The sequence below is a fragment of the Limanda limanda genome, chromosome 1 (assembly GCF_963576545.1).
Source record: "Limanda limanda chromosome 1, fLimLim1.1, whole genome shotgun sequence".
Lineage (NCBI taxonomy): Eukaryota > Metazoa > Chordata > Actinopteri > Pleuronectiformes > Pleuronectidae > Limanda > Limanda limanda.
Window position 1 is genome coordinate 5,576,340 of NC_083636.1, and position 24,857 is coordinate 5,601,196.

Here is a 24,857-nt window from a genome sequence, read left to right on the forward strand (position 1 = left end):
CTCTCCCCCCCGAGCCCAAACACTGCAGCGATACTCCAAACACACACGGCCTCCTCATTCATTATGAATGGACCGGCTTCACAACAACAAAAAACAGCTAGCGTGCGCACAACAATCATTAGACACCGGTTACTGTTCGGGTTGTGGCAGCAGTTTGTCTCATTGTGCGTTTGTTGTTTGATCTGGGCTCATTTACACGGGTTATTAATGCTGCACGGCTCAGACGGCTTAAAATATGGATTTGCTACTTAAGCCGAAACGCGGAGCCGTTCAGGCGGCGTTGCTGTCGACCTCCTCACTAACCAAACCGTTCATCTTGGTTTACGGTGAAAAGAAGCGCTGCACGCACGGGGAGTAAATCCATCGTGTCTCCTGCTGTCCCACATTCTGCTTCAGAGTCCCTAAGTGATAAGACTGAGATGCACTTTGGGTTGTTGTGACTCAAGCACGTTGGATGTGAAATTGAATAATGACAGTGTGCGTTAAAGTCACTTGAAGTAATTCTGTTGCTGTCAGATATATTAAAATCAGTGGCTGTTTATTTTTGTGGTGCTGCTGTTTCTGTATTTTCCTCCTTATCTTATTTGTGTTGAACAGTGTTTCACTATCGCCATTGATCTGTGTGTGTGTGTGTGTGTGTGTGTGTGTGTGTGTGTGTGTGTGTGTGTGTTTGTGTGTGTGTGTGTGTGTGTGTGTGTGTGTGTGTGTGTGTGTGTGTGTGTGTGTGTGTGTGTGTGTGTGTGTGTGTGTGTGTGTGTGTGTGTGTGTGTGTGTGTGTGTGTGTGTGTGTGTGTGTGTGTTGTTCTCATGAAGCCTAGGCCCTGAATGCATCCTATTCTTATATTCCATTGATTGATTCCAAGTCACTCGAAAGTTATTTTATAAAATGACATTATGCAACATCATGTATAAATGTCTATATTTATGATTAATAGGAATATTTATGGTACATAACATTATTGTGTGCCAGGAAGTTCCTCATAACTGCAACACAACTATATCAGCCTTGAAAAAGGGCATTTAAATGTTCCATCAGCACCACAAGCATGTTTATGTCTGTAAATGTGTGTTATCTGTAAAGATATATATTTAGATATATATATTTTATTTTCTATTTTAAATTTTTGATATTCTATTTTATTGTTATTCTATTTTATTCTTTTTTTATTCTATTTTATACTATTTCTATTTTTTTTTTTTTTTTTTTGGGGTTGAAATTACTGAGCATTGCTTAACGAGAGCCTATGACCCAAGTATTTCATTGACAGTGACTGCTTCATGTTATCTCTGTTCATTTGACAATAAAAAATCTTGAATCTTGAATCTATAACTGTATGTTGTGTGTGGTCCCTCATGAGTGAGCGAGGCCCATGTATGAGGATTTAGTGTGAAATGAGACGGGTCATGGACACGGCTGTGGTGTATTGTCAGGCGTTCGCACACTTTAGCCACCGTTGCCCTTTATGCTGGAAGCAGAACAGGTTCACATCAAATCAATATTCAAGGCTCTTAAACTAAATCAGCTCCAAAACTCATTCGTAGGCTCTTATCTCATCTATCGTATATATTGATGGTCACAGGAATCTGACGGTTTGAAATCCTTTAGCATCATCAGCTTTACGTTAAGCTATAACCTTCATGTTCTGTACATTCTGGTCCCGGTTCACCCTTGTCGGCTCACAGCCACTTTGCTTGGCACAGAGGCTAAATGGGGTCTGTGGGTCAGCAGCAGCAGCAGCAGTGATTCTGGCCTTTAGGCTGAACCACAGGCTTTTTTTTTTTGGCTAGGACATACGCAGAGAAATCGACTGTAATCAAGCAGCTGGAGGTTCTGCTTTCAGGGGATTTAGTGCGATGTGGCAGGTGCAAATCTGACGGGAGGATCAGGATTTGCACACAGGCCCGGTCTCCTGATAGCACTCAGCAAGTTCAACACATGAGCTGGAGACTGATCACAGTGATTCCATGAGGTTTCCTGTCTGGGTCTGAGACAAGGTGCAGAAAAGACCTGTAGAGATGTTGTGTGGTGTCTCAACACATCCCAGAAGAATGAGTTTGTATTGTGTCACTTTTCTCACTTGTCACTGTTATTCAGGATAGTACAAGGGTAAGGAATCATTCATCTTTCCTTCCTCTATCTGTCATCACAAGTCACGTGGCTGCTTTTCGGTTGCAGCTCACGTATCTGATCATAATCAGTGGAAACACATTTGCATGTTAGTTTGGCAAAGCCATGCACGTGCAACACAATCACTACCAGGTGCTGGATTGTTCTCAGCATTTCCTCTGACTGACTGTATGGGTTTAATATCAGGCTGCAAGCAGGATTAACGTTTGTATGATATTGTTGCCTCAGTTTGATGCCTTTTTTTTAACTTTGACCATTTTCATTAATACGTTTGATTTAAGTTGTAGTTCTGATTATTTCCGTTTCGATTTTGATTCGTGAGTTTAATTCATGTGCATGCACGTGCAGCTCTGAGAGAATCTTTGCTTTGTGGCCTGTGAAGAACACGACATGTTCATGTGAGAATCGTGTGCACGATACAGAAAAGGAATCTGAAAGAGAGAGAAAAAGAGAGAATAAGAGAAGGTTTGTAAATGACAGAAACTCCCCCGGAGGCAGTGGGACAGTAGGACACACACACAAAGACACACACACAGACGCACACGTACTTCTCTCTTAGTGAGGACACTCTTTGGTCTGATGCATTTGCTAGCTTAACCTAACCTTAACCATCACCATCACCACATGCCTAACCCTAAACTAAACCTAAATCTAACCCAAGTCTTTACCTCACAGATACATATAAGTACACGTACACACACACACACACACACACACACTGCCGGGCTCAGCCGTCCTCTGTGTGTATTATTGATGTCGGGCACGCCGGGTTCCCACTCAGCCATCTGTCCCTGGCTCTCCCTCTCCGTCCCCCTCTCGCCTCGTGCCCCCCCACCTCAGCAGACTGGCAGCAGCGGAGGAATGCTGTCCTGTCAAAGTGTGAATCCTTCATAAATACATCTCACTGCTCGGGGAGGAGGTGGCGGCTGCTGGAAGAGCCCCGGAGAGAGAGAAATGAGGAAAAATCCACAATGCTGACATGATTAATTAATTTTGCATTAATCCTGCGTCTTTGTGGCTTGGTTTTCAGTTCGTGCATCGATTTTCGGCGTGAGCTACGATCTCGTTCCGACTGCAGCGGACGTAAAAACCCGATCTGCAGTCGGGCGTGTTTCCTGACCGTCTGTCAATTCCTCTCGTGCACATGTTCAGACCTTAATCAGATCACAGCCCCGCCCTCCTGCGGGTAATGGCACATGGCACAGGTGTGATTTGATTTGTAACTGATGACCATGCATATTCTGTCGTGCCCCCCCCCAGTTGCCAGGGGACAAGAGTGTTTGCAAACACTCAGCGTTGCCTCAGAGTTAATCCAGAGATTCAATCCTTATCCCTGCCCTGTGCTCCACACACACACACATGTGCAAAAGCATGTTTATACAAACGTATAATGCAATAAATTATAAATGCAATATGTCAGTCTGATGCAGAAACACATGCATCAGTGATGGTGTGTGACGGAACACGTGTCTTCAGTTACACTTCTCTGGTCCCATGTGAGTACAGACCAGTAAGGAACTGGGAAGGTGATGAAAGTTGGATCCTGGTTTGGGAAACCAGAGAAAGTCACATGATGGGGTGACTTCACATTTGCATATTCCGAGGAAGAGAAAGAGGCTTTATTTCCTGCCCAGCCCCCAGAGTTAAGACCCCCCCCCTCCCCCCCCCCCCCCCACTGGGGAGGTTCGAGATGAGAGGGAAATTAATAATGTGAGGAGAGAATCAAAGGATTTGACTGAAGCACAGGATCAGAGGAGGGTGGAGAGCGTGAATCAGAGGTGAAGCAGGAACCAATCAGCGTCCTCCGTCTGTACTCGCTCACGCAGATTGGTCCGGCCCCTCCTCCCACTCAGAGAGATTTACCATCCCTCGTTAAAAAAAACAGTTGGGCCAATCACAACCGTTTATCCAAATGCAAATTGTCGCGGTGATGCTCGGGCTTCGGTTCCCAGTACGAGAGGAGGAATGGAACCGGTGGAAGAGAAGAGGAGGGGAGAACACAATCAGAGCGTCTGGGAAGTGAGAGAAGTCGCATTATGAGAGCGATAAAACACCTCAGCTCTCAAAATGTGTTTTCAAAGGGAAACTCGGCCGTAAATCTGTGGTCACAGCGTCACTCGCTTCTTCTTTACGGGTTTTTCCGTCGAGCAAGAGGCCGAATAAATCAAACACGGCTCTGTATCCACTTCCACTCCGTCTGCAGCCAGAGAGTAAAGCTCCTACATTACAGCGATAAATAAAGAATGTAACTGTCATTTTATGCGCTTGTCAGTGTGAGAAGACTCTTTTTTTTTTTTTTCTTCTTCTTCTCCTCCTCTGCCTCAGCTGCCCTGGAAACAGATTGCAAATTAGCATTTCCTCACCGAGGCCAGAGGGAGTCGCGGGCCGCCTCCCGACACGGAGACATATTTATCACATTATGGCGCGTGAGGCTAACACGAAGCGAAAAAAAACGGGAACAAACCGCTTAATGTTAAAGGAAAAGTTGATGTTTAATATTAATGGGCTTCATGGCGTGACGTGTGGAAGTCACGCTATAGCGAGCTTTTGGGGGCGCCGGGTGTTTCTTCTCCGACCCCAGCTGATCTCACCACCCAGGACTAAACCCGGCTTGTCACTAAACACTGAATTCATCCACGGCCCTGCTCACCGCTTCGGGCTGTTTCGTGTCTGAACTTCAGTTTATCGCCTGCTCCTCCTCTCACAAAGACAATGGGGGGGTAATAAAGCCCATGAAGAAGAGCTTATAACGACTCTGGGGGGGCCGTGTGTGATCCCCCCGGTGCCGCGGCGTGGGTCCAGGTGGGCAGCACGCCACCCCGGCAGCACAAAGGGTTTCAACCACAGTGATTTATTAAACAGCCTAACCTCTCTGACTAAACAGCTGAATTAGCGTCTGGCCTTTCCTCTCCTCCGTCTTTGTCTCCGTCTCTTTTTCAGTCCCCGGCTGCAAAGTGCAGTTAGAGTCTATGTTGAGGACGTGTGTAATGGTCGACCGGGCACATATTGGAACCATTAGGCAGGAACATGACTGCCTATTACATGGGTCTTTAGCGACACGGTGGAGAAATAACCCCTTATCATCCCGCCGAGGTTTCCCCCCCCATTCTCCCCCCTTTCCTCCCATAGGATGGTTCCATGTGGATGAACGTGATGCAGTGGGAGACGTGATCCCTCCACTTCTCCACGACCGATTATGTTAAACACCAGGACAACTTGAATAGAGAGAGAGAGTGAAAAGGAGGTTTTCGGTCAACACCACTTCAACCGCTGAATACTCACCACGGCCATTAGTGCGGGTTTCATCCTGAATGTTAAACACCGAGAGAGGGGGTGACATGCTGCATTGTGTGTGTTTTTAAGAGGAGAGAGAGAGGTTGACGGACGGGGGGGGGGGGACGCACCTGCCGAGGACGAGGGGCTGAGATAACAAATTTTCTCCTCCCTGTCGAGGAGGCATCTGGCGTTGTCACGGTGCTGCGAGCGGAAATGCACCCAGGAGTGGGTAATGAGGCGTGGGAGACGGGGTTTGTTGTGGTGTGTGTGTTGTGTGTGTGTGTGTGTGAGTTTCGGGGTGGTGGTTTCCTCATCTTCCTGGACGAGCCTTTGTGGACCCCCAATAAGCGGCACCATCTGCATCTGTCGTCGGCCGTGAGCCCACTGACGTGTGACTCACGAGCGGAGATGAATCAGCTGAGATGAAGACACACATGTTACCTGCTTGTCGTAAAACACAGGAACAAAGAAGAAAGGGAACGAATTAGGGCTGGGCAAGTTAACTTGTTTAATCGAGTTAACTCAAGTGATGAGTTAACTCGATTAATCATTTTATCTCCCATTAACTCAGGTTTGATTATTTATTGTTTTATTGTGAAAGTCAGGCTTTTATTTTGTGAAAGTCTGTTGCTGACTGCTGCAGAACAGGAAAAAAGAAAATAATTGGCGGATAAACAATCGAGTTAACTCATCACTTGAGTTAACTCGATTAAAACGAGTTAACTTGCCCAGCCCTAGAATGAATACATCAGCAAAAACACAAAACCAGAACAGACATACTTGTACTTGAGGGAGAAGCCGTTAAATGTTGGTGATGGATCCTGGAATTTATCTCTCTCACTTTCTCGAACATTGCAAAATAAAGTTCCTTCGTTCATTCCTTGGGAATAATTCATGGATCTTGATGAAAACAATCTGATATTTATAAGTGTGTGAAATTGGTTGCAAATTGACTTTAAGGGAACTGTTGGGCCTCGGCAGCTGATACAGACTCAGTCGAGTTGGTTCTTTATTTACTTTTACTGCAGATTTGTCTTTTTTTTAAATCATGGACTAATTTATTTGCCTTTTACTGTTGATTTGTTGGTACTTGTTACTATTGTGGTTCCTGCTTTCGACTTTTAATCTTTTATTAACATCGCCTGATCCCCCGTTTGCCTTCTCAAAGTATCTCAGGCAGTTCACATTAAAAAAGACATTATCACAGTTTGACAACACTGAACAAAAACCACAAATAACCTGCAAAACAAATTAACTCTGCAAATAAAAGGTTAAACAGTAATTAAAAGATGTGGAATGACTAACATGATTATAACAAATCTTTGTCTTTGTGTTCCAGGTGATCTCTGCTCTATCGAGGATCTCCCAACACAGCATCGCACAGATTAAAGGCATCAGGTACGTGTCCCCCCCCCCCACTCCCCCCCCCCCGTTCATCATCTGAACAGCCGCGGCTCTCCAGAGCTTCGCTGTCACAGAGAGAAACACTCTGTTCTATATTTACTGTATTAAAACGCAGGTGGCTGTTAACATCTGCTGCTCATTTCCAAGTCGATTTACACATTTTGTTTCTGTAATTAGCTGCAGCTTGTAGCCGCCCGTTATCTCGCAAGGCGCGAAATCCACAACGCGTTTCCATCTGTCACTCAAAGGACTCAGCAGCGCGTCACGAGTCAGAAAACCACGGCTGTAATTTTTCTCTCAGATAACGGCCGCAGCTGAGTAAATCCTCGGCGGTGGTTTATCAGGCGTCTGATTCTTCTTCATTTGCTCAATCTGCTCGGAGCTCGGTGGCTTCGCCGGCGCCGCATAAAAAGCCATTTTTATCCATCTGAGTAATGAGTTGATGGAGCGCGCCCATTAGGAGCCCGGCCAGGAAGGGAATGAAGGGAGGAGAGGGCGGAGAGGGCGAGTGACAAAGAGAGAGAGAGAGAGAGAGCAGGTCCTTTGCCATTAATAAAAACAACACAAGCTGCTGACGCTCGGCCAATTCGCCGCCTGTCCACTCTGGCGGTTTCTTCGCTGTAAGGTGTCAAAATCAATGCTGGTTTGACCTCTGGTGTAAATCAGGCTCCTGACTCTCTAACCCCCCCCGACTCACTTTAAAAGTCAAGAATCGGAATATTAATTAAGCTGTAAACTATTATTTAAAGCTCAGATCCTCAAACTGTGGGTCAGAGGGCAGAGACAAGATGGAGTCACCGTCCTGGACACGACTGCTGACATGTTCACGAGTTCAAACTTTGAATTCATTCCTTCCTTCCAGCCTTCGGGGGGGTTTAGCCTGACCTGTTACCCTGCTGCGGGGGGGGAGAAAGAGTGAAATACTTCATCAGGTTAAGGTCACGTTTGACTTCTGGCCTCGAAAGGACAACGTTAAGGTTGTTAAGTCCAAACAGTTTGAGCATTGAGAGTCAAACTGGGCAGAACTTTGAATTCCTTCCTTCCTTCCAGCCTTCGGGGGGGTTTGGCCTGACCTGAAAGAGTTAAAAACAGGTTATTGAAGTCTGGCTTCATCAGGTTAAGGTAACATTTGACTTCTGGCCTCGAGAGGACAGCGTTAAGGTTGTTAAGTCTGTTCAGGTCTGTGGATCAGGGTGCTTTCCTCTGGTTTCAGCAGCCAGGACATATTCACTGTTATTATCTCAACGGTGCCTAATGGAGCTTGAAGCATTCGCTCGTATCTCCCTGTCACCGCCACGGGCTTCACAGATACACACGAGGACACATGACACACGCGTGACGAGCTCAGAGGCCACCCGCTGTATTTGTCATGAACACAAGGACAGTTAAACATTGCACTTACACAACACGGATGCTCAGTGACCCCGGTCGGCCCCTCTTCAAGGGTCTCCTCCCCGACTTCTCGGTAACTCCGCTCAGGGCAAGGTCAACGCCATTCAGAGGACAAGACAGACTTCCTCTGTCTCGCTTCAGAGCTCCTGTCAGCCGCTCGCAGACCCGACAACAGCTGTAAGTCATTCAAACACATGCTGGGCCACGAGGCCGGATGTCCGTGCCCTCCAGGTGCGCTTGAACACGAACCCCGGTGATGTACGGCACCTTTCAGGATCAGGTCGCCACGAGCATTATGGAGTCAAAGCGTGTGGCGGATAAAACGCAATCGAATGAGGCTGAATCAGATCAAACTGACAACTTGGATTCGATTTTCTTTACATTAAATAAAGTTTAGAGAAGTGATTTACATGGACTATATGTAGCTGTGGCCACTAGGGGGCTCTCAGGCAAAAATATAACAAAAAGCACCACCATTTCTAATGAAAATATATAAAGTAAGTTGTATTCCTGTTACGCAACAAAGAATCGTGATTCATTACGTGTGATTAACACATTGTAATACATCGTTTGACTCAGAAGTTATTGCAGAGTTGGATGAAACCACAGATAGGACACAAGCAAAAGTTGACTGAGATTAAATGTCCTGATTTTGAACATTGTTGGAAACATCTTGGATGATCTAAGTACATAAGTTATGTATATATATTTATATAACATGGGTCATTTTTGGGAAATTTAAGTGTAGAATTCTTACATGTTGTATCCTTTAAGACGATGTTACTGCAATTCTGAAATTCTCAGGCAGAGGATTTAAGAGTTCAAGGGGGGGAATGAGCCAAAAATCCAAAGTCGCACTTAATCTTGAAGTGTCCTCACAAGCAGGTGGAAGATCCATGATTTGTGAAAACCCGTTAAGATGATGCATATGATGACAAGTCAATCAAGGAAATATTTAAATAATTTGATCAGCATTTGGTTTTAAAGATGTTCAATCACGGGTAATAAAAGGATTTTTTTAGATTTTTAGCTGATGTGAATTATAAAGCAGTAAAGTTAGAATAACAGATACAAGTGTCTCTGCTGGTAAAGACTCAGACCTAGAGGAAACAGATGCTTTTTCTTCGCTGAATTGCAGATGAACACTTTCTGAAAATGAATTAGAAAAAAGGAGGTACCACTCCAGTAACAATTAACTGTGTCACCTCTTGTCTGAATCACTTTTGGGTCACTCTGTCTCTTGAGTTTTTCTTTCCTGCTAAACCAATTATACAAATTGCATCAACTCGTATAGAAGAATCTGTTTAAACAGTGAAGTTCCAGGATAGTTTCCAGCTTCAGTCCCTCAGCGTGTTTCCCTCGATGCTCAGGACAATAACCCAGTGCTCTCAGATCATTTAAGTACAGACGCCCCAACAGGACGTCTATCGAGCTCCAGTGACCGGAGAGTTTGTCACTCTGTTAAATCTCCGGGTTACACTGCCACAGGCGTGTCCATCGACGTCCTGTTGAAGCCCATTGATCTGCACTGGGACGTCTGTTCACTGTAATCAGGCTTCAATAGTTCATGTCTCTGTCACTGTGTCAGCGTTCCAGTCTGAAGCTTCTCCTGCACAAGTCCAGGCTTTGAGTTTGAAACATGGAGATTTACAAGCTCGTACATGCATTGATAACAACAGACGTGGAGTTATTTCTTCACTTATACTTTCTCTTCTCGTGGATTCAGCTTCGATCCTTCTTTTACATCCAAGACCAAACAGTAAATTCTGCTGAGTACAGTGAGAAATATGTGATTCTTTCTTTTACACATTTTAATACCCTCTCCACACGTTGTCATTTTTTACTCTCAAAGGAGAAATATGATTTTTTCTTTTACTTCTTGTGTCTTGAATAGATTTTTCTTGTGAACGTGAAAGTGCAAAAGCCTGAAGACTTTGATAAAGGGAGCTCCTCCTTCTCCATAGAAAACACTGAAGCTCCTAAAACACCTCATCATTACTTCTGCATCATCGTGCGTGTTGTGATGTCACAACACATCATTTCATGTCTATTTAAAGTTTATTTTTCATGTTTTTATTTAATATGATCTGGTTCTAGAACCTCTAGCCTCATTGTGTCCACATCTCCGAAGGATTCACTGCAGAACCTGTCACTAAAGTTGATGACAGTTTTCTCTCTTGTCGGACCCCCCCCCCCCCTGTGTGTTCCCGTCTCTCTCTCTCTCTCTCTCTCTCTCTCTCTCTCTCTCTCTCTCTCTCTCTCTCTCTCTCTCTCTCTCTCTCTCTCTCTCTCTCTCTCTCTCTCTCTCTCTCTCTCTCTCTCTCTCTCTCTCGGTGTGAACCTGGCTCGCTGCCGACCTTGTGTTTCTCTCGAGCTTATCCACGGTGTCGTCCTCCGTCCTGTTATTCCGCTCCGTGCTCCTTCCTACCGCTTATCGTCAACGTCCTCAGCCAACCCCCCCCGCCCTAACCTCCAACCTGCTCACGCTCCGCTGGCCCAGTTCATGGCTGATCCCTGCTGTGTGGTTGTGTGAGTGTGTGTCTGTGGATCGGGGGTCGCAGAGTGCGTCCGACCTCGGCTCAGCATCAAGACGCTGACGATGATATTTAAAACCTTCAAATCCTCCTGTAGGACAAGGTCACATGTTCGTCATGCACTTCCTGTGTGTGTGTGTGTGTGTGTGTGTGTGTGTGTGTGTGTGTGTGTGTGTGTGTGTGTGTGTGTGTGTGTGTGTGTGTGTGTGTGTGTGTGTGTGTGTGTGTGTGTGTGTGTGTGTGTGTGTGTGTGTGTGTGTGTGTGTGTTAGGATTTGATGTGATGTTGTGTCACTTTACAGATGCAGTCAACATGTGTTCTACTTTGCACGTGAACAAAACACATATGTTGATATTTTCACGTTGTCTTTAAAGTGGATGAAGAGGTTGCTCTGCAGTGAGGAAGGTCGAGCTGCCTCAGTGTTAATCGTCCTGTCATCACAGCGCTGCCCCCCCCCTCATGCCCCGGAATCACTTCACTCACATTAAAGTGCAGTTATCATGTTACACTTCCCCCCCCCATTCATTCTCATGCCCACTGAATGCAAAGCGTGTGTCAATTCCACACGCTAATGTTGTGAAAATAACTTAAACGTGCCAAGGAGAAGTAGAAAAGGAAAAGATTCTTACTCGGATGTTACATCGGCTCATGCACTCTCCCCTGTGCATGTGTGTGTGTGTGAAATGAAAGTGCACGTTTAAAGGAGGAAGGGGAAGGTTTATGGACAGGCACGGTGCAGCGAGCCGGCTCCAGCTCCAGCGGTTTATCGACCCCTGCAGAAACAAAGCCGCGCCCCCGGGACGTGGAGCTGCTTCCAACGCCGGCCACCGGAGCCGAGTTCACACCTAACGACTACACAACTGTTGTTCTGCTGCCCGACAACCACACAGCCGCTGATCAATGGGACTGAGTCGCACAGGCTTCTGTCCAGCGAGCGTGTGCCCAACGGCTCCCTGTGCACCGGCCTCGGCTTTATGGAACGTGGAGAAGAAACTTGACATAAGCAGTTTGGGGTTTATTGGAATAATGGAGTTGAAGTAGAAAGGGCAAAGCAGTAAAGTCGGGGAAGAGGTTGTTTGAAGAGGAAAGAGTGAGGAAGGAAGGACACACATGTTCTTTAATATTTGTTGTATTGTTAATTCGATTATATTGCTTTTTAATCACACAATAATACACACATTTACTCGTGCTCCTCTGAAACACATAAAACCTTCTTAGTCGTTTATTTTCCTTATAAATAAGAAGTAATTTGGTCAATGTTCAGTTTAATTCCAAGTAAAAATTCACTCAAGTGTTTGGATCGTCTTTCTGTTTAATTCTAAAACTGTAGAAGCATCTTCCAGGTTCAGTTGTTCATGAACTTAAAAAACCTGTGGGTTATGTTTGTAATTTCATTTGAATTAATTCACTGTGTTCAGCAGTTGAACTCTTGTGAAACATTTTATTGCAAGAGCTTCACTGGACAAGTAACAATACTTTGATCATCAGAAGCTTCACTACTGGATCATCAGAGAACGTAAGATCCCAACAGAACTGAGTGATTCTGCTTTTTTGCTTTCATGCACCACATGTTGGGAACGAGCTGCAAGACATTTCAAACTTGGAGTCGTCATCCTGTCTTTGTCTTTTAAAATCAGTTGTCACAGAACAAGGTCGTTGTTTTTCACATGTGTTTTTTGTTTTCCATTGTTCATTGGTGTTGGTTCTCATTTGTTTGTGTGTCTGTTTTGAGTTTTAACTGTTTTGCTGTGTTTTAGTTTGTTGTTTATGTTGTTTTTGCATTATTTGTCCCTGTTTGTATTTATATATGAAACTGTCCTGGTTAAATAGACTCCTTAAAATTCATTGACCCATACAATTGAAGAATTGTAGCCTTAAAAAAATAACAAAGCTCAAAAAAGTGGTGTTGGAAGAAAAGAGGAAATACTAAAGAAAGAAAGACATAAAAAAGAAAGAGCTGTTCCGATGACAATGTTGCTCTAACACATTTAAATCTGCTGAGAAAAACTATTTCAATTAAAAAGAGAAACACTAAAACAGACAATGTGCTGGAATGGCACTCAGTAGATTCCACACCTCTGCCAACAGTCCCCTAATGAAACCACATTTAAATTCAAGACATCCAGATTTTTTTTATTTGGATCCCCTCCAGATTTCACACACTCTCACATTGTTACAGATATAAAAAATAATCCTGGATATAACCTCTTTATCTGGATCCACAGCAAAGTTGAGTGTGTTCTTCCTCCACTCCTATAATCCACTTCCTTTCACTTGTTCAAACAAACAGGGGTGAAAAACCTAAACCTCCTTGGCAGAGGTAATAAAAGAAACACTTGAATAAACCAACAGGAAGTTACACGCTCACAGGAAACACACAACAGAGCTGCATCCAATCGCCTGGAGACGCCTCATCACGGATCTGATGAAATTATAAACACAGCTCAACTGCACCTGGTTGCATCATTTAAGTGAAATGAACACGGCAGCGTTGGACCTGCTTGGCTCCGCAAAACCTCACAGCAGCGATAGCCAAGCCGGCGCATCCCCACAAACTACTGTGTAATTAAATTTTGCCCTGCGGGACTCCATTAATAACTTATAATATAATGCTCATTTCATTGGAGGGGGCCATCAGATGGGGGGGTGTTATGGCGCTCTGGAGGAAGCACCGCCTGCGCCGCAGTCCCGCTCATAACAGTGTGCAAGGAAATCATACCAGGCTGTTTTTTGTTGTTTCTTCTTCCTTCCTTATTGTGTGTGTTATTATTTCTTTAATAGTAATACTTGTAATGAGCTGTTGAACCTGCAGAGATTTTAATGAAGTTACACCAGTGAAACATGAAATACAGATTAGAAGAGGAAAGAAAGCAGAAGGTTTGCAGGAGAGTCTGCACGTCTATCTCTGTGTGTGTGTGTGTGTTTGTGTTTTTGTGTGTGTGTGTGTGTGTGTGTGCGTGCGACCAGGTGACCTTTGACCTGCCAGCTGAGCATTCATTAACCCGCGGGCTGGAACAGTCTCTCAGTGCGACCACTGCTTTGATTAAAACAAAACTGAGACGCTGCTCTCACAGACGCTCGGAGCTCCACGCTGCACATTTAAACAACTAGAATAAAATAAGCTGCTCTGGATTTTTTTAAAGTTCCCGATGCACTTTCACTTAAACGTGTGATATTTGGCCTTGATGCAGTCACAGCTCAGTGATGCAGGTTGTCTAATTCATGAGCTTTGAATGGTTGGTTACTTTCACAGTACTCACTTCAGCCACATACAACACACACACACCCACACCCACACACACACACACACACACACACTCATGTATTCTGTTTCTTGTTCTCTCTCCTGCTGCAGTCGACATCGATTTGAAACTTTCCCCAAATGCACTTAAAAATATAGAAAGAGAGAGAAAATCATTTATCTTTCCTTCTTTAGTTCACTCAACTTTACAGCAACTTGTGTCAGTGCAATCGATATTAACCAGAGTTGTTAGACATAAAATCCAGTTGCATCTATTGAGGAATATCAGGGATATAACCTCATGCAAGCTGGGAAACACATGCATCTGTTGCTGAGTAGAGGTTTGTGAACATTTTTGCAGAGTTGGTAGTGTAGCTGTTGTTGTATTATTTTTTAATGAATTCCAGACATACTGAGGATTTGAAAAATTGAGCTGGTCCGACTACTAGAAAAAGAGAAACGTGAATGAAACTTTAACACATCACCTCATCGATAAACGTGATTTGTGCCTGAGTCAGGTCACATGATAGATTTTCATGCTGCTTCACGACCTCATCAAAACTATTATTTAGATTGAAAGACCCCCTAGTGGCTGAAATTACACATTAAGATTGACTGATATTGTGTTTACTGTAATTGCAATAGGATGCAGTGAATAAACCGTCCCACTGCTGGAGCTGCTTTGTTATATAAGTGATGGTCAAACACGTGTAGGTGAAGCTCGCATCTCGCTTTTCCCGTGAACCTGAACCCCTCAATCCCCCCCCCGCCTTCTCTCCGTCCTCCATCTTTTCTTCCTCTTGACAAATGGCAGTATGGAGTTCTGCGTGCGAGCGTGTTTGTTTGTTTGTTTGTGTTTCCAGTGGCTCTTTGGCAGCATGGAAAACAAATCATGTGTCCAGTAGTTACATTATACAGAGGGAGTGGAGGTCGAGCTCGCAGGGCTTGTTTACTGCTGAAGGAAACCACTGCTGCTCCGGGTGGGATTTATCGTTTGAGGAGGGAGAACGCTGCTCCCAGGAATAAACAAAAAGCTGAAAAATAACAAAACACCAAATAAAATCTAACAACAGACTCCTTTTAAAACCCAAAAACAATCACAGTGATGCATTTAATAGCTGCTTACTGTCATTAGATTGTGTTTTTTATTCCCATTTCACCGCCCTCACAGCTGGGAGGTTAGCGATTCATAAGACATCCTCAGGATTCATTTTAATTACACCCACTTGTTTCCGTTCCGGAGACGTTAGCGTGGTCGGGTATTAGCTCCGATCACGGCCTCACTGATGTTAATGGGCTTCAATCGTGCACAACATTAGCGCTAATCGGCAAATAATGTGTGGCAGGCGGCTTTCGTGGAAGAAAAATACATCTTTACAAACACGGCTCGGTTCATCGGGCCATACTTTTTAAAATGCTCCGCCACTTCCCAGGCTGTCGTAAACACATTCGATGTCGAACAGTCATTTTCTATATGTCATGTTTCTCTACGTTGTCCCAGAGGTTCTTTGAAAGCTGCACAAACTCCCAGAGAGGATTCACACGACACCTGCTCGTCCATCTCTCCGGAAAAAAAAGTCCCTGAGAAAGTTGACTTGTGTGCGAAGATGGCATTTTTTTTCCCCGGTTTGTCTTATCTGTCAGCCGCAGCGAGCTGATGTGTTGTGACGTGGTTGTGTGTGACTGATGGCGTCCTCTGTTGTGAATCCATCCCGCTGTTGTTGCCGCTGAAGTGATGGAGCAACGAGTGACAACCCGACAGATGGAACATGCAGCTTTCCCACTGGTTATTTTGTTCTACCCGGGACCCTTCGCCGTGTGTGTGTGTGTGTGATGATTTAGCGTTGTGTGCCCTCTCTAACTTCCTGTGTGTGTCTCTTTGTGTGTGTGTTTCAGGCCTTTTCCGTCGGAGGACACAGCTCTGAATGAGGATGATGTGTACCGGAGCCTTGAGGAGCTGGCAGAGTGAGTATGAATTACACTGCACCCACACAAACCTGCTTCTAATGTCACCCACGAGGACACTGCAGTTAATTAAATCAAATCTCTGGAGTCTTGCTCCAATCATGAAATCCACACTCTGTAATTTTATGGTTTACCTTGTGGGGACCAGCTTTATTTTGGGGGGTTAAAATCTCCACAATGTGATTGATTCAGCTCTGCTCACAGATAAGCAATCACTCGAGCGTTTTAAGATGTAAACCTTCTGGATCTCCTTCTGGATCTCCTTCTGGATTCGCCTTTTTACAAAACAATCTCCGGATCTTTTAGTTGAGGGGCGGAGCCTGGATAGAGAAGATGCATTTGACAGGACAAGACGTAGAAAAGTCACGGAATTTGTTTTGTTCCTCGATCACAAGTCTCTTCTTATATATCATCTTTTTCAGAGTTTTATATTAAAGAAGTTGATGCTTCCCTATTCATTGCATATAATGTCAACTTGTCCTTATTGTGATGAGAGCAGCACAAAAAAGACTCATGGAAGTTAGAGATGTCAACGTGTAGAAATGGAGAAGAATTGCTGATGTAGCTGCAGATAAGCACGAGAGCTTTATACAACTGATGAAACTGCAGAATACTTGTGTTTCTGCATCACCTGCATTTTATACCTGATTTGAAGTGTTGTGTGTTTTGTTTTTTTGCTGTAACAATGAACACAAAAGAATATCGAGAGCAAACTTTCCTTCTCTCCACATCACGTCCAACTCGATGCATCTTGTGACGTCTTTAAACGAACTGTGATCGCCACTTTTGTCAATTTCTTCTAAACGCCTAATTACATAAGCGCGGAGGCCTCAGTCACTCTGCCTGTTGCCATGGTGACACCGGCGCTGCTCTGCCTTTCGGCCTGGCTGCCTCGCCGCTCGCCTCGGTGGCTCGATGCCTGGCTTGGTGTGTGTGCTGTGTGTGTGTGTGTTGGGTGTGTGTGTGTGTTTGGTGGGTGTGTGAGTTTTTCCCGGGCACGGAGGAGAAGTCACTGGGTCTCCTGAGTTGGCCGCCGTACGAGCAGCGACAGCCGCCGCTCGACTCAGATTAATGGAGGATGCTTAGTTAACCGCTCTGAGACGGGTGTCATTCATCACAGGGAGATAGAGAAGGAGGAGAGAGAGAGATAGAGAGGCGGGCGTGCGAGCTGAAGATACCACCGTATATGCCCGCTGAATACATGATGGAGATTTTCTTTAGGGGGGATCGGGGGGGAATGTGCTCTCGCTAGAAGAGAGCGCCAGCCAAGCAGGTTAATACTGGATTAGAGTGCAGCTTAGCCAAACATGCAGCCCTGCGAGCCGGTAGCACGGGCCTTTACCTTGAAAGTCTTTCACAGAAAAGTGATCCTGAAGAGACGAGAGGAAGCAGGGAGGTCGATTTTAAAGATTATATTCACAAAAACGGGGATTGAAATCTTTAAAATATGTCTTATTTCATGGGATTGTGGGGAAAGTCTCAATGAGGGAGCAGCAGAAGATGTAAGTTGCATCAGAGAGTTTCGTTCTTCTCCAAGTTGTAACTCAAATATCTATCCACCATGAAAACATGTTAATAGATCTGTTTCAAAAAAAATTAAATGGTAAATGGTTTTGTATTTATATAGCGCTTTTCTAGTCTGATGATGACCATTCAAAGCGCTTTACAGTACAGTTTCACATTCACACATTCATACAGTGCATCTATTCACAGCACTTTGTTATTCAATGAGGGGCCATTCAGGGTTCAGCATCTTGCCCAAGGACACTTTGGCATGCAGATGGGTCAGACTGGGGATCGAACCGCCGACCTTCAGGTTGGAGGACGACCACTCTACCCCTCAGCCACAGCCGCCCATTAGAAAAGCAATGTTAAATAAAGTGAAAAAAGAATTGGCCCCTTTGTCCGGATACACAGCAAAATGTTAAGAGTTCTTTCATATCATTCATATCCCGTCCTTCCACTGATGTTCGTGGAAATTTGGTCAATAGTCTTTGGCGTAACAAGCTCCAAAGTTCTCTCGCTTGTTCTCTATTTTACTCCAAATACAAATACAAGAATCCACCTGTAAACCAAGCAATAAAACCCTGAGATAAATAGTGTTTTTCCTCATAGGTGAGACTTTGAGTTTCCTTCTCCTCACACCTCGACCCTGTGAAGTCTCCTCTGTCCAGTCCCGGGTCTCCGCCCCTGTAACCTTGCAGCAGCCGCTCCGGGCGCCGTGCAGCCGGAGCTCATCTGTTTCTCTGACATGTTTCGGTGGGATCGTCTCACGCTGCTCTTTGTGTAACCTTAAGGTGCAGAGGCCTGGATCCTATTGAATTAATCATGCTGCTCGGCACCGCGGCCGCTCCTGACCTTTTACCAAGAACATGTATGCATTTAGTTTCATCAATGAGGAGACGCATAATTGATTCATCAGCAGGTCCTGCACCTAATACAGTCGGACACACTTAGCTCATGAGCATCGCTCGCAATAACCTCTCAAAGACTTATTAATTAGCCTTGAATATTGATGCGTGCATGATTGAATATGATCCACGGTGATGGAGAGGACAATCATGATCGCACAGTCGCTTTTAATGGATTTTTAAAAAGGGGAAGGACACATCGTCTCGTAAAAAATAACATCGTGTCAGGAATAAAACGGCAATTTTTCCACCTGAGATGTTAAGCGTTGGAAAATAGAGCCGCAGCAGAAGATACAAATCTATAAAATGGCAACGTTAAGTTTAGCCGTGTAAGACGAGAAAGGATTCTAACTGCTGCGGAAAAGCGATCTATAGAAAATGGATTTTCGAGGGGGAGGTTTGAAAAACGGAGATCATGTCAGCAGACCAAATGTTAAATGGAAGATTTCACCGGCCGTGCAGCTGAAGATCGATGGACACTTTTCAGTTAATCCGGAGCAGGTTTGGAGACTTGAACCGGGAAACCTCTGCGCTCTCCGAGGACTCGAGTCTGGAGTTCAGGCTTCACCATCGAGTATTTCAAAATAAAACTCATTTATTAGATATTTCTGCATCCAAGCAGCTCCGTCTCCAGCATGTGAGGTTTCAGATTGACTCGTCGAGGTCTGATGCTGATCTCCATGGTTACAATATCCCGTCCGAGGAGCTGCTGCCTCTTGAAGTGGATCGAGGCTTCAGGCCGTCAGACTGAGCTGCACCTGGAAATCACTCCTCTGAACGAAATGATGTGGAGATTCCAGGATACAGGCCCACGTGTGTATATGTACAAAGCCTCCTGCGGGACTGGGTGTGTGTTTGCAGGAGTGTGTGAGTCAGGTATAGAGGCCGGGCTCGTCCTAATTGAGGTCTCCCGGGTTAATGGTAAACCTGCTCCTCACTTCCTGCCTCTGGCTCCGCGATGCCGTGTCTTCACATCGCTTTAACTCGCCGTCCTCTCCGTCTGGAATGACTCCGCGCTGGAGTTGACAAACCATGAAATGGGAGCGTATTGGGCACAGTTGCCAAGGGACTTATCTCCCCCCACACCCCACCCCACACCCCACCCCACCTCTTGCGAAAGACACACATAGCTTTACGTTACAAAGCAAACAGTGTCACAAGAGCTTTTTGTCACTCTTTTGCAGTTTATTATGCTCCATTAATCCCTCGGGCAGGTTGACATGAAAAATCAATAGCTTGGAAATGGATGGAGCTCAGTCTCTGTATTATTTACCGAGAGGTATTAAGTGGCATATTTTTTTTTAAATGACACTTTATGAAGCCACACGAGTAATATCAGAATTAACCGGAGATGGAGATTCAATGATGTGTTCAAGCTCCAGGGCCGTAGAAATGTAAATTATTGAAGGGGTTTGCTGATAAAATTGGCCACAGACTCATATCTGTATCTGTATTTATGTTTATATATATATACTATAGCTAGAATGATTTTATTTGACAGATTAAACGATGCAGATAAGATGACGTTACATGTTAAGTCAAAACAAAACGTTTATCTCCTTAAAGTCCCAAGAGATGGTCTTTTTTATCCTGTGCACACAATATATATATTTTTTGAAATGTAAATGCATCTCATCAATTGCTCCCACGAGATAGTGTTTAAATATTTAGGTAGTATTTATTTTCACTTATTTATAATGAGCTTTTATTGTTAAACTGTAAAATACTCTTCATCATGAGTTAACGTGGTTTGGTTTTGATCCTTTCAGGAATCCTCACCAATTTAAAATAAAAATCTATATCAGCCCTATCAATATCGGAAGCTTTTTACTCTGTAATATCGATATTTGCATGGGCCTCCAAAAAAATCCATATTGCTCTTCCTCTAGCTTGAGGCTCCGGGTTCTGTTTCACCAACTCAACACTTCATCCTGAAGTTCAGATCCTCACCACACACAACAACTAATCATAATATTATTTTACCAGCAACCTGAGATGCAGCTGAGCCTTCTGGGACATATCTGCTCAGTAGCTCTAACATGACGAGTCCCTCTCCTCTGATGTAACTCTGTGTCATCGGGGCCGGGAGCAGAGGCTCGGGGGCCGATCACATCCAGACGCCCCCCGGCCCCTCACTGTGTAATCGGACAGAAAATCAGACCTAATTCACCAGACCCCAGGACTCTGGTCCCGCTCTGCACTCGCTCGGGCCCGTGATACACTCGCCTGCAACAAGCACACACACACACCTACACGTACAAACACACACTCAGAAAGGGATTTGAATGATTTATTAATGCCTACTAAAGCCCCAGAGACAAGGCGATATAAATAGAAACGTGGCGATGCAACAGTTTTACCTCACAAGGAAGACGTGTGTCCCTCTCTTTCTTTTTAATAACACAAACACACACATCACTGCACATTTGAAGCTTTTAACCAAAGAAAATAAACTGCAAATACTGAATGAAGGGGTTTAAATCTCAAAACGAATCAATAGAGTTCATAACAACCTTTATTTTCTGGGGTCATATTTTCAGATGATAGAAACAGGACCGAATTATTCTTTTATTTTTTATTAGCCTTATTTATTCATTGTTCCTTCTGATTGTTTTTCTATTCTATCCGTCTATTATTCACTCCGGCTCCTCCACTCTCTCCCCGGAGACTCCTGCTCATCTCAGATCTCTCTACAGGTCGTGTTCACACCGCTGCTCTGGACCATCCTCACACAACACCGTCCCTCAGAGATTCAGTGAAAGATGAAATGCAACATCTGCTTTTCTGAGAACTCGGCAGAGTCTCGTGGGTTCAGAGAGAGAGGGACGATGGGAGGGCGTCGGCCATCGTCCTCCCACGCAGTCTCCTCGGGTTTCAACGGCAACCGCTTTTACTTAATGAAGACAGAAGCGTTACACATTGCTGACAGTGAACCAGGCCACCTCAATTACAACTTCAAACATCCCACGACGACAACACTGAATATCTGATTCAAGGCTCTTTTATCCTCTTTGTACACAGACAGTGATGGGAGGGATGTTTTAGACATAATGCCCGATGTAGAAGGTCAAATGTAGATATCTCAACAAAATATCACTTTCTTTTTATTTGTTTGTTCATGAATTAACAAACTACACACAATCCAAATAAAATATTCAATCTAGGAGATCTTAACGTGAAGGATATTGATCGAGAGCTGGAGGACGTTCACCTTTTCCCCATTGGACAGCTGTCAATCACACGGTATCCATGTTTAATGCATACTGTGCTTTATCGTCTATGTGACTCTGAATGTGGCCTTAATATACAAAATGGACACCACACTCCATTTAAAGAGACATTAAACTACAGATTGAGACAATAAACTCCTTCTGAAAATGTGAACTGAGGATATAAATCAAGTGAGAAGTAATTTCGTCACTGGATAATTATTTTTGCCTGGTTAATTTGGTGCCAAAAAAGGACGTCAAGGGGTTTTAACAGAATCACACAGATAGTTTTGCATGCTGGGGATCATAAATAGATTTATTCGGATGAGGTGCTATTCATCCAAAAACAGAAATCCTCCATTTACTCGCCATCTGTTGATTTGGCCACGAGTGTCCTGCTGAAGGACGTCTGACTCTCGCTGAGCCGGAGCCATGGTTTCAGAGGTGGAGGGAGTTGTTTATCTGTATTTATTTTTAGTATTCACGACTTTATTTCCACCAGGATCAAAACAAATGAAGGTGAAAGGGATGAGTGCATGCTGGGGATGTAAAAACAATCTTTGAAATCACTAAAGCTTGAGAACTTGACCTACGATAATCAAGTTTTTAAGTTTAGTTGAATATCAAAGTAATCCAGTGAATACTGCTTGTATATCCACGGGTAATATGGAAACAGAAACCACTAATAAATACTTCAGGATACTTAAAGTTGATATAGTAAAGTTATAGTAAAACCAAATGAACAGATTGCCACTAAACCTGATGGACGAATGGGATGTGAGCCAAGAAAATACTCATTAATGTTTTGAACTGAATCCAGACAAATTGACATTTTCACCAATTTCCAAGGGAATAATTCATCGATCTTGATTTTTTTTAAAAGGCCATATTAAGAGAGCCAATATCAATGAGTGTGTGTGCGGTTTGGTGCAGATCCAAGTCAAAATCCATGTGAGGCAGTTTTTTAAACACAGTTTCAAAAGGGGACTGTTGGGCCTTGGCGGAGTTACTGGCTCTTCTGAGTGCCTTTCCAGTTTGTTTACTGGGTTTAATCGATTATTTCCTCTTTTCTTTTTAGTCTTAAAGCTCCCTGCTTATTAAGTACATCCATATGGTCCCATCGTGGCCAGAAGCATTTTTTCCTGCTGAGGCATCTCGACTGCTGCAATATGTATAACCGAACAATAACGGCTCCTGCGTCACGCAGCACAGGGAGGTGCAGTGTCGGCTCCTGGAGCATGTTTCCCAGTAGATGCTGCTCTCCACAGTGACTGTCTGTGCTCTGCTGGCTGCTTGCCTAATTAAAGGTCAGTTCGGAAGCCGGGTGCCAGAGCGACATAAACTCATTAAAGAGAAATGCCACCACTCAGTAACGCAGCTCAGCGGAGGTTTGTGAACGTCGTGGCCCGCTGAGGCTCCACCGCTCTTCAGATCCGGGTCGGGAACGATAATGAGCTTGTTCTGGTTTGACTGCTCGCTGCCTCTCATCGATCAGTTTAAAGTATGAGCACTCTTTTTGGGCAGAAGAATGATTTATCCTTTGTGAGCCGGGGTTGAAGTCGGATCAAGTGGCCGCCGGCTGGGAGCTCTGCATTTTGGTAACAGAATAAACCATATTTGAAGGATGTATACCAAACAACTGTTGATCCCTTTACTGGCTATACTAGCCCCATGCACGGACTTTACCACTACATATTCTTATATATTTATATATTTATATATGTATATTTTTTTGTTGTTTTATATATATATTTATATTTTAGTGTACTTTCCACTCCAGCAGCACAAGAACACTTCCCTACTGGACACTGACACAATCACATCATTGCATTCCATTCCTGTATCTGTAAATATATTCTCCGTATGTGATTTATGTTTGTATGTCAGTGAGGTGTTTTAAGTGTTAACTGTATAAGCTACTGGATGATCTGAATATCCCTCGGGATTAATAAAGTATCTATCTATCTATCTATCTATCTATCTATCTATCTATCTATCTATCTATCTATCTATCTATCTATCTATCTATCTATCTATCTATCTATCTATCTATCTATCTATCTATCTATCTATCTATCTATCTATCTATCTATCTATCTATCTATCTATCTATCTATCTATCTATCTATCTATCTATCTATCTATCTATCTATCTATCTATCTATCTATCTATCTATCTATCTATCTATCTATCTATCTATCTATCTATCTATCTATGTTTGCTCTCCCTCCTCCTTGGAACGGGTTGAGTTTAGATCTTTTCATCTAACATGTTTATTTCTGTGTTTTTCTTAATTTCCCAGTGAACATGACTTGGGCGAGGACGACATCTATGACTGCGTCCCGTGTGACGACGATGGGGACGACATCTATGAGGACATTATTAAGGTGGAAGTACGACAACCCATGGTGAGAACTTTGAAGTAAACCCTGCCCTTTAATCATCGTTGATCTTTTATCACTTATTGTTCACATAAGTGTTTTTACTGTGTATATTATTACAGTTGTTTTCAATGTAAGACTCTGACAGTGTTCAGGGCTCTTTTCTTTTTGCGTGGTTTCATTTTCCTACGCACTTGTGTCCTTGAGACAACACTTGTATTGTTGTCGTACACTGTTTGTGTGTTTAATGACTGCCGCTGCTTTGCCTCCCTCACGCTGCAGATCAGATACATGCAGGTGAGTGCCGCTGTGTTTGTGACTCACCCCCCCCCCCCACCCACCACCCACCCTGTCAGTGAACTCCCTCCATCACAGTCCTTTTAAAACACACTCATATCGTCCCAAGAGACAGAGAGGCCAATTATATTAGTGACTTCATCTGCTCCCAGGTGTGACTCAGGGTCCATCAGAGACGTCAGCTAACTTGATGTCAGCGAGGACCGGCCAGCTGAGGCGTCCGACCTCGAAAGCACGAGACAAATACACACGTCCTGATTGGTTGATTACGTGCTGGAGGGATTTTCAACAGTCAGATCTGTCCCAGGGGACTTAGATGATTACTCAGCTTTAAAGATGTTCATATCACTGCCACAGTATGGAATAACAACTGTGTGTGTGTGTTTAACCTTGCTCATTAGAGTGAGTCACAGAGAGTACGCATTACGTGATGTTGTTCTTTCTGTACAGAATGAGCACACACACACACACACATATACACACACGCACACACAAACTAACACGCACACAGACATCAGGCCTCATGAGAAACTATCTCGACTCCATCTCCATCCTCCCACTATTTGCAGTCTGCTTGGATGGTTGGAACTTGATACATCTTCATATACATACACATGA

The 24,857-nt window shown here is 44.1% G+C and overlaps 1 protein-coding gene across 2 annotated transcripts in view; it reads left to right on the plus strand.

The window, feature by feature from the left end:
- The window catches only part of vav2 (vav 2 guanine nucleotide exchange factor), a 182,772-nt gene that overhangs the window by 129,940 nt on the left and 27,975 nt on the right, over window positions 1–24,857 (plus strand). Inside the window, exons 3-6 of one of the 2 annotated variants that reach the window (XM_061072567.1) lie at window positions 6,744–6,802; window positions 15,872–15,940; window positions 23,864–23,969; window positions 24,225–24,239. In XM_061072567.1, coding sequence (XP_060928550.1) covers window positions 6,744–6,802; window positions 15,872–15,940; window positions 23,864–23,969; window positions 24,225–24,239 — 249 coding nt within the window. The remainder of the gene's footprint in view (window positions 1–6,743; window positions 6,803–15,871; window positions 15,941–23,863; window positions 23,970–24,224; window positions 24,240–24,857) is intronic. The other variant, XM_061072573.1, reaches the window with a different exon arrangement.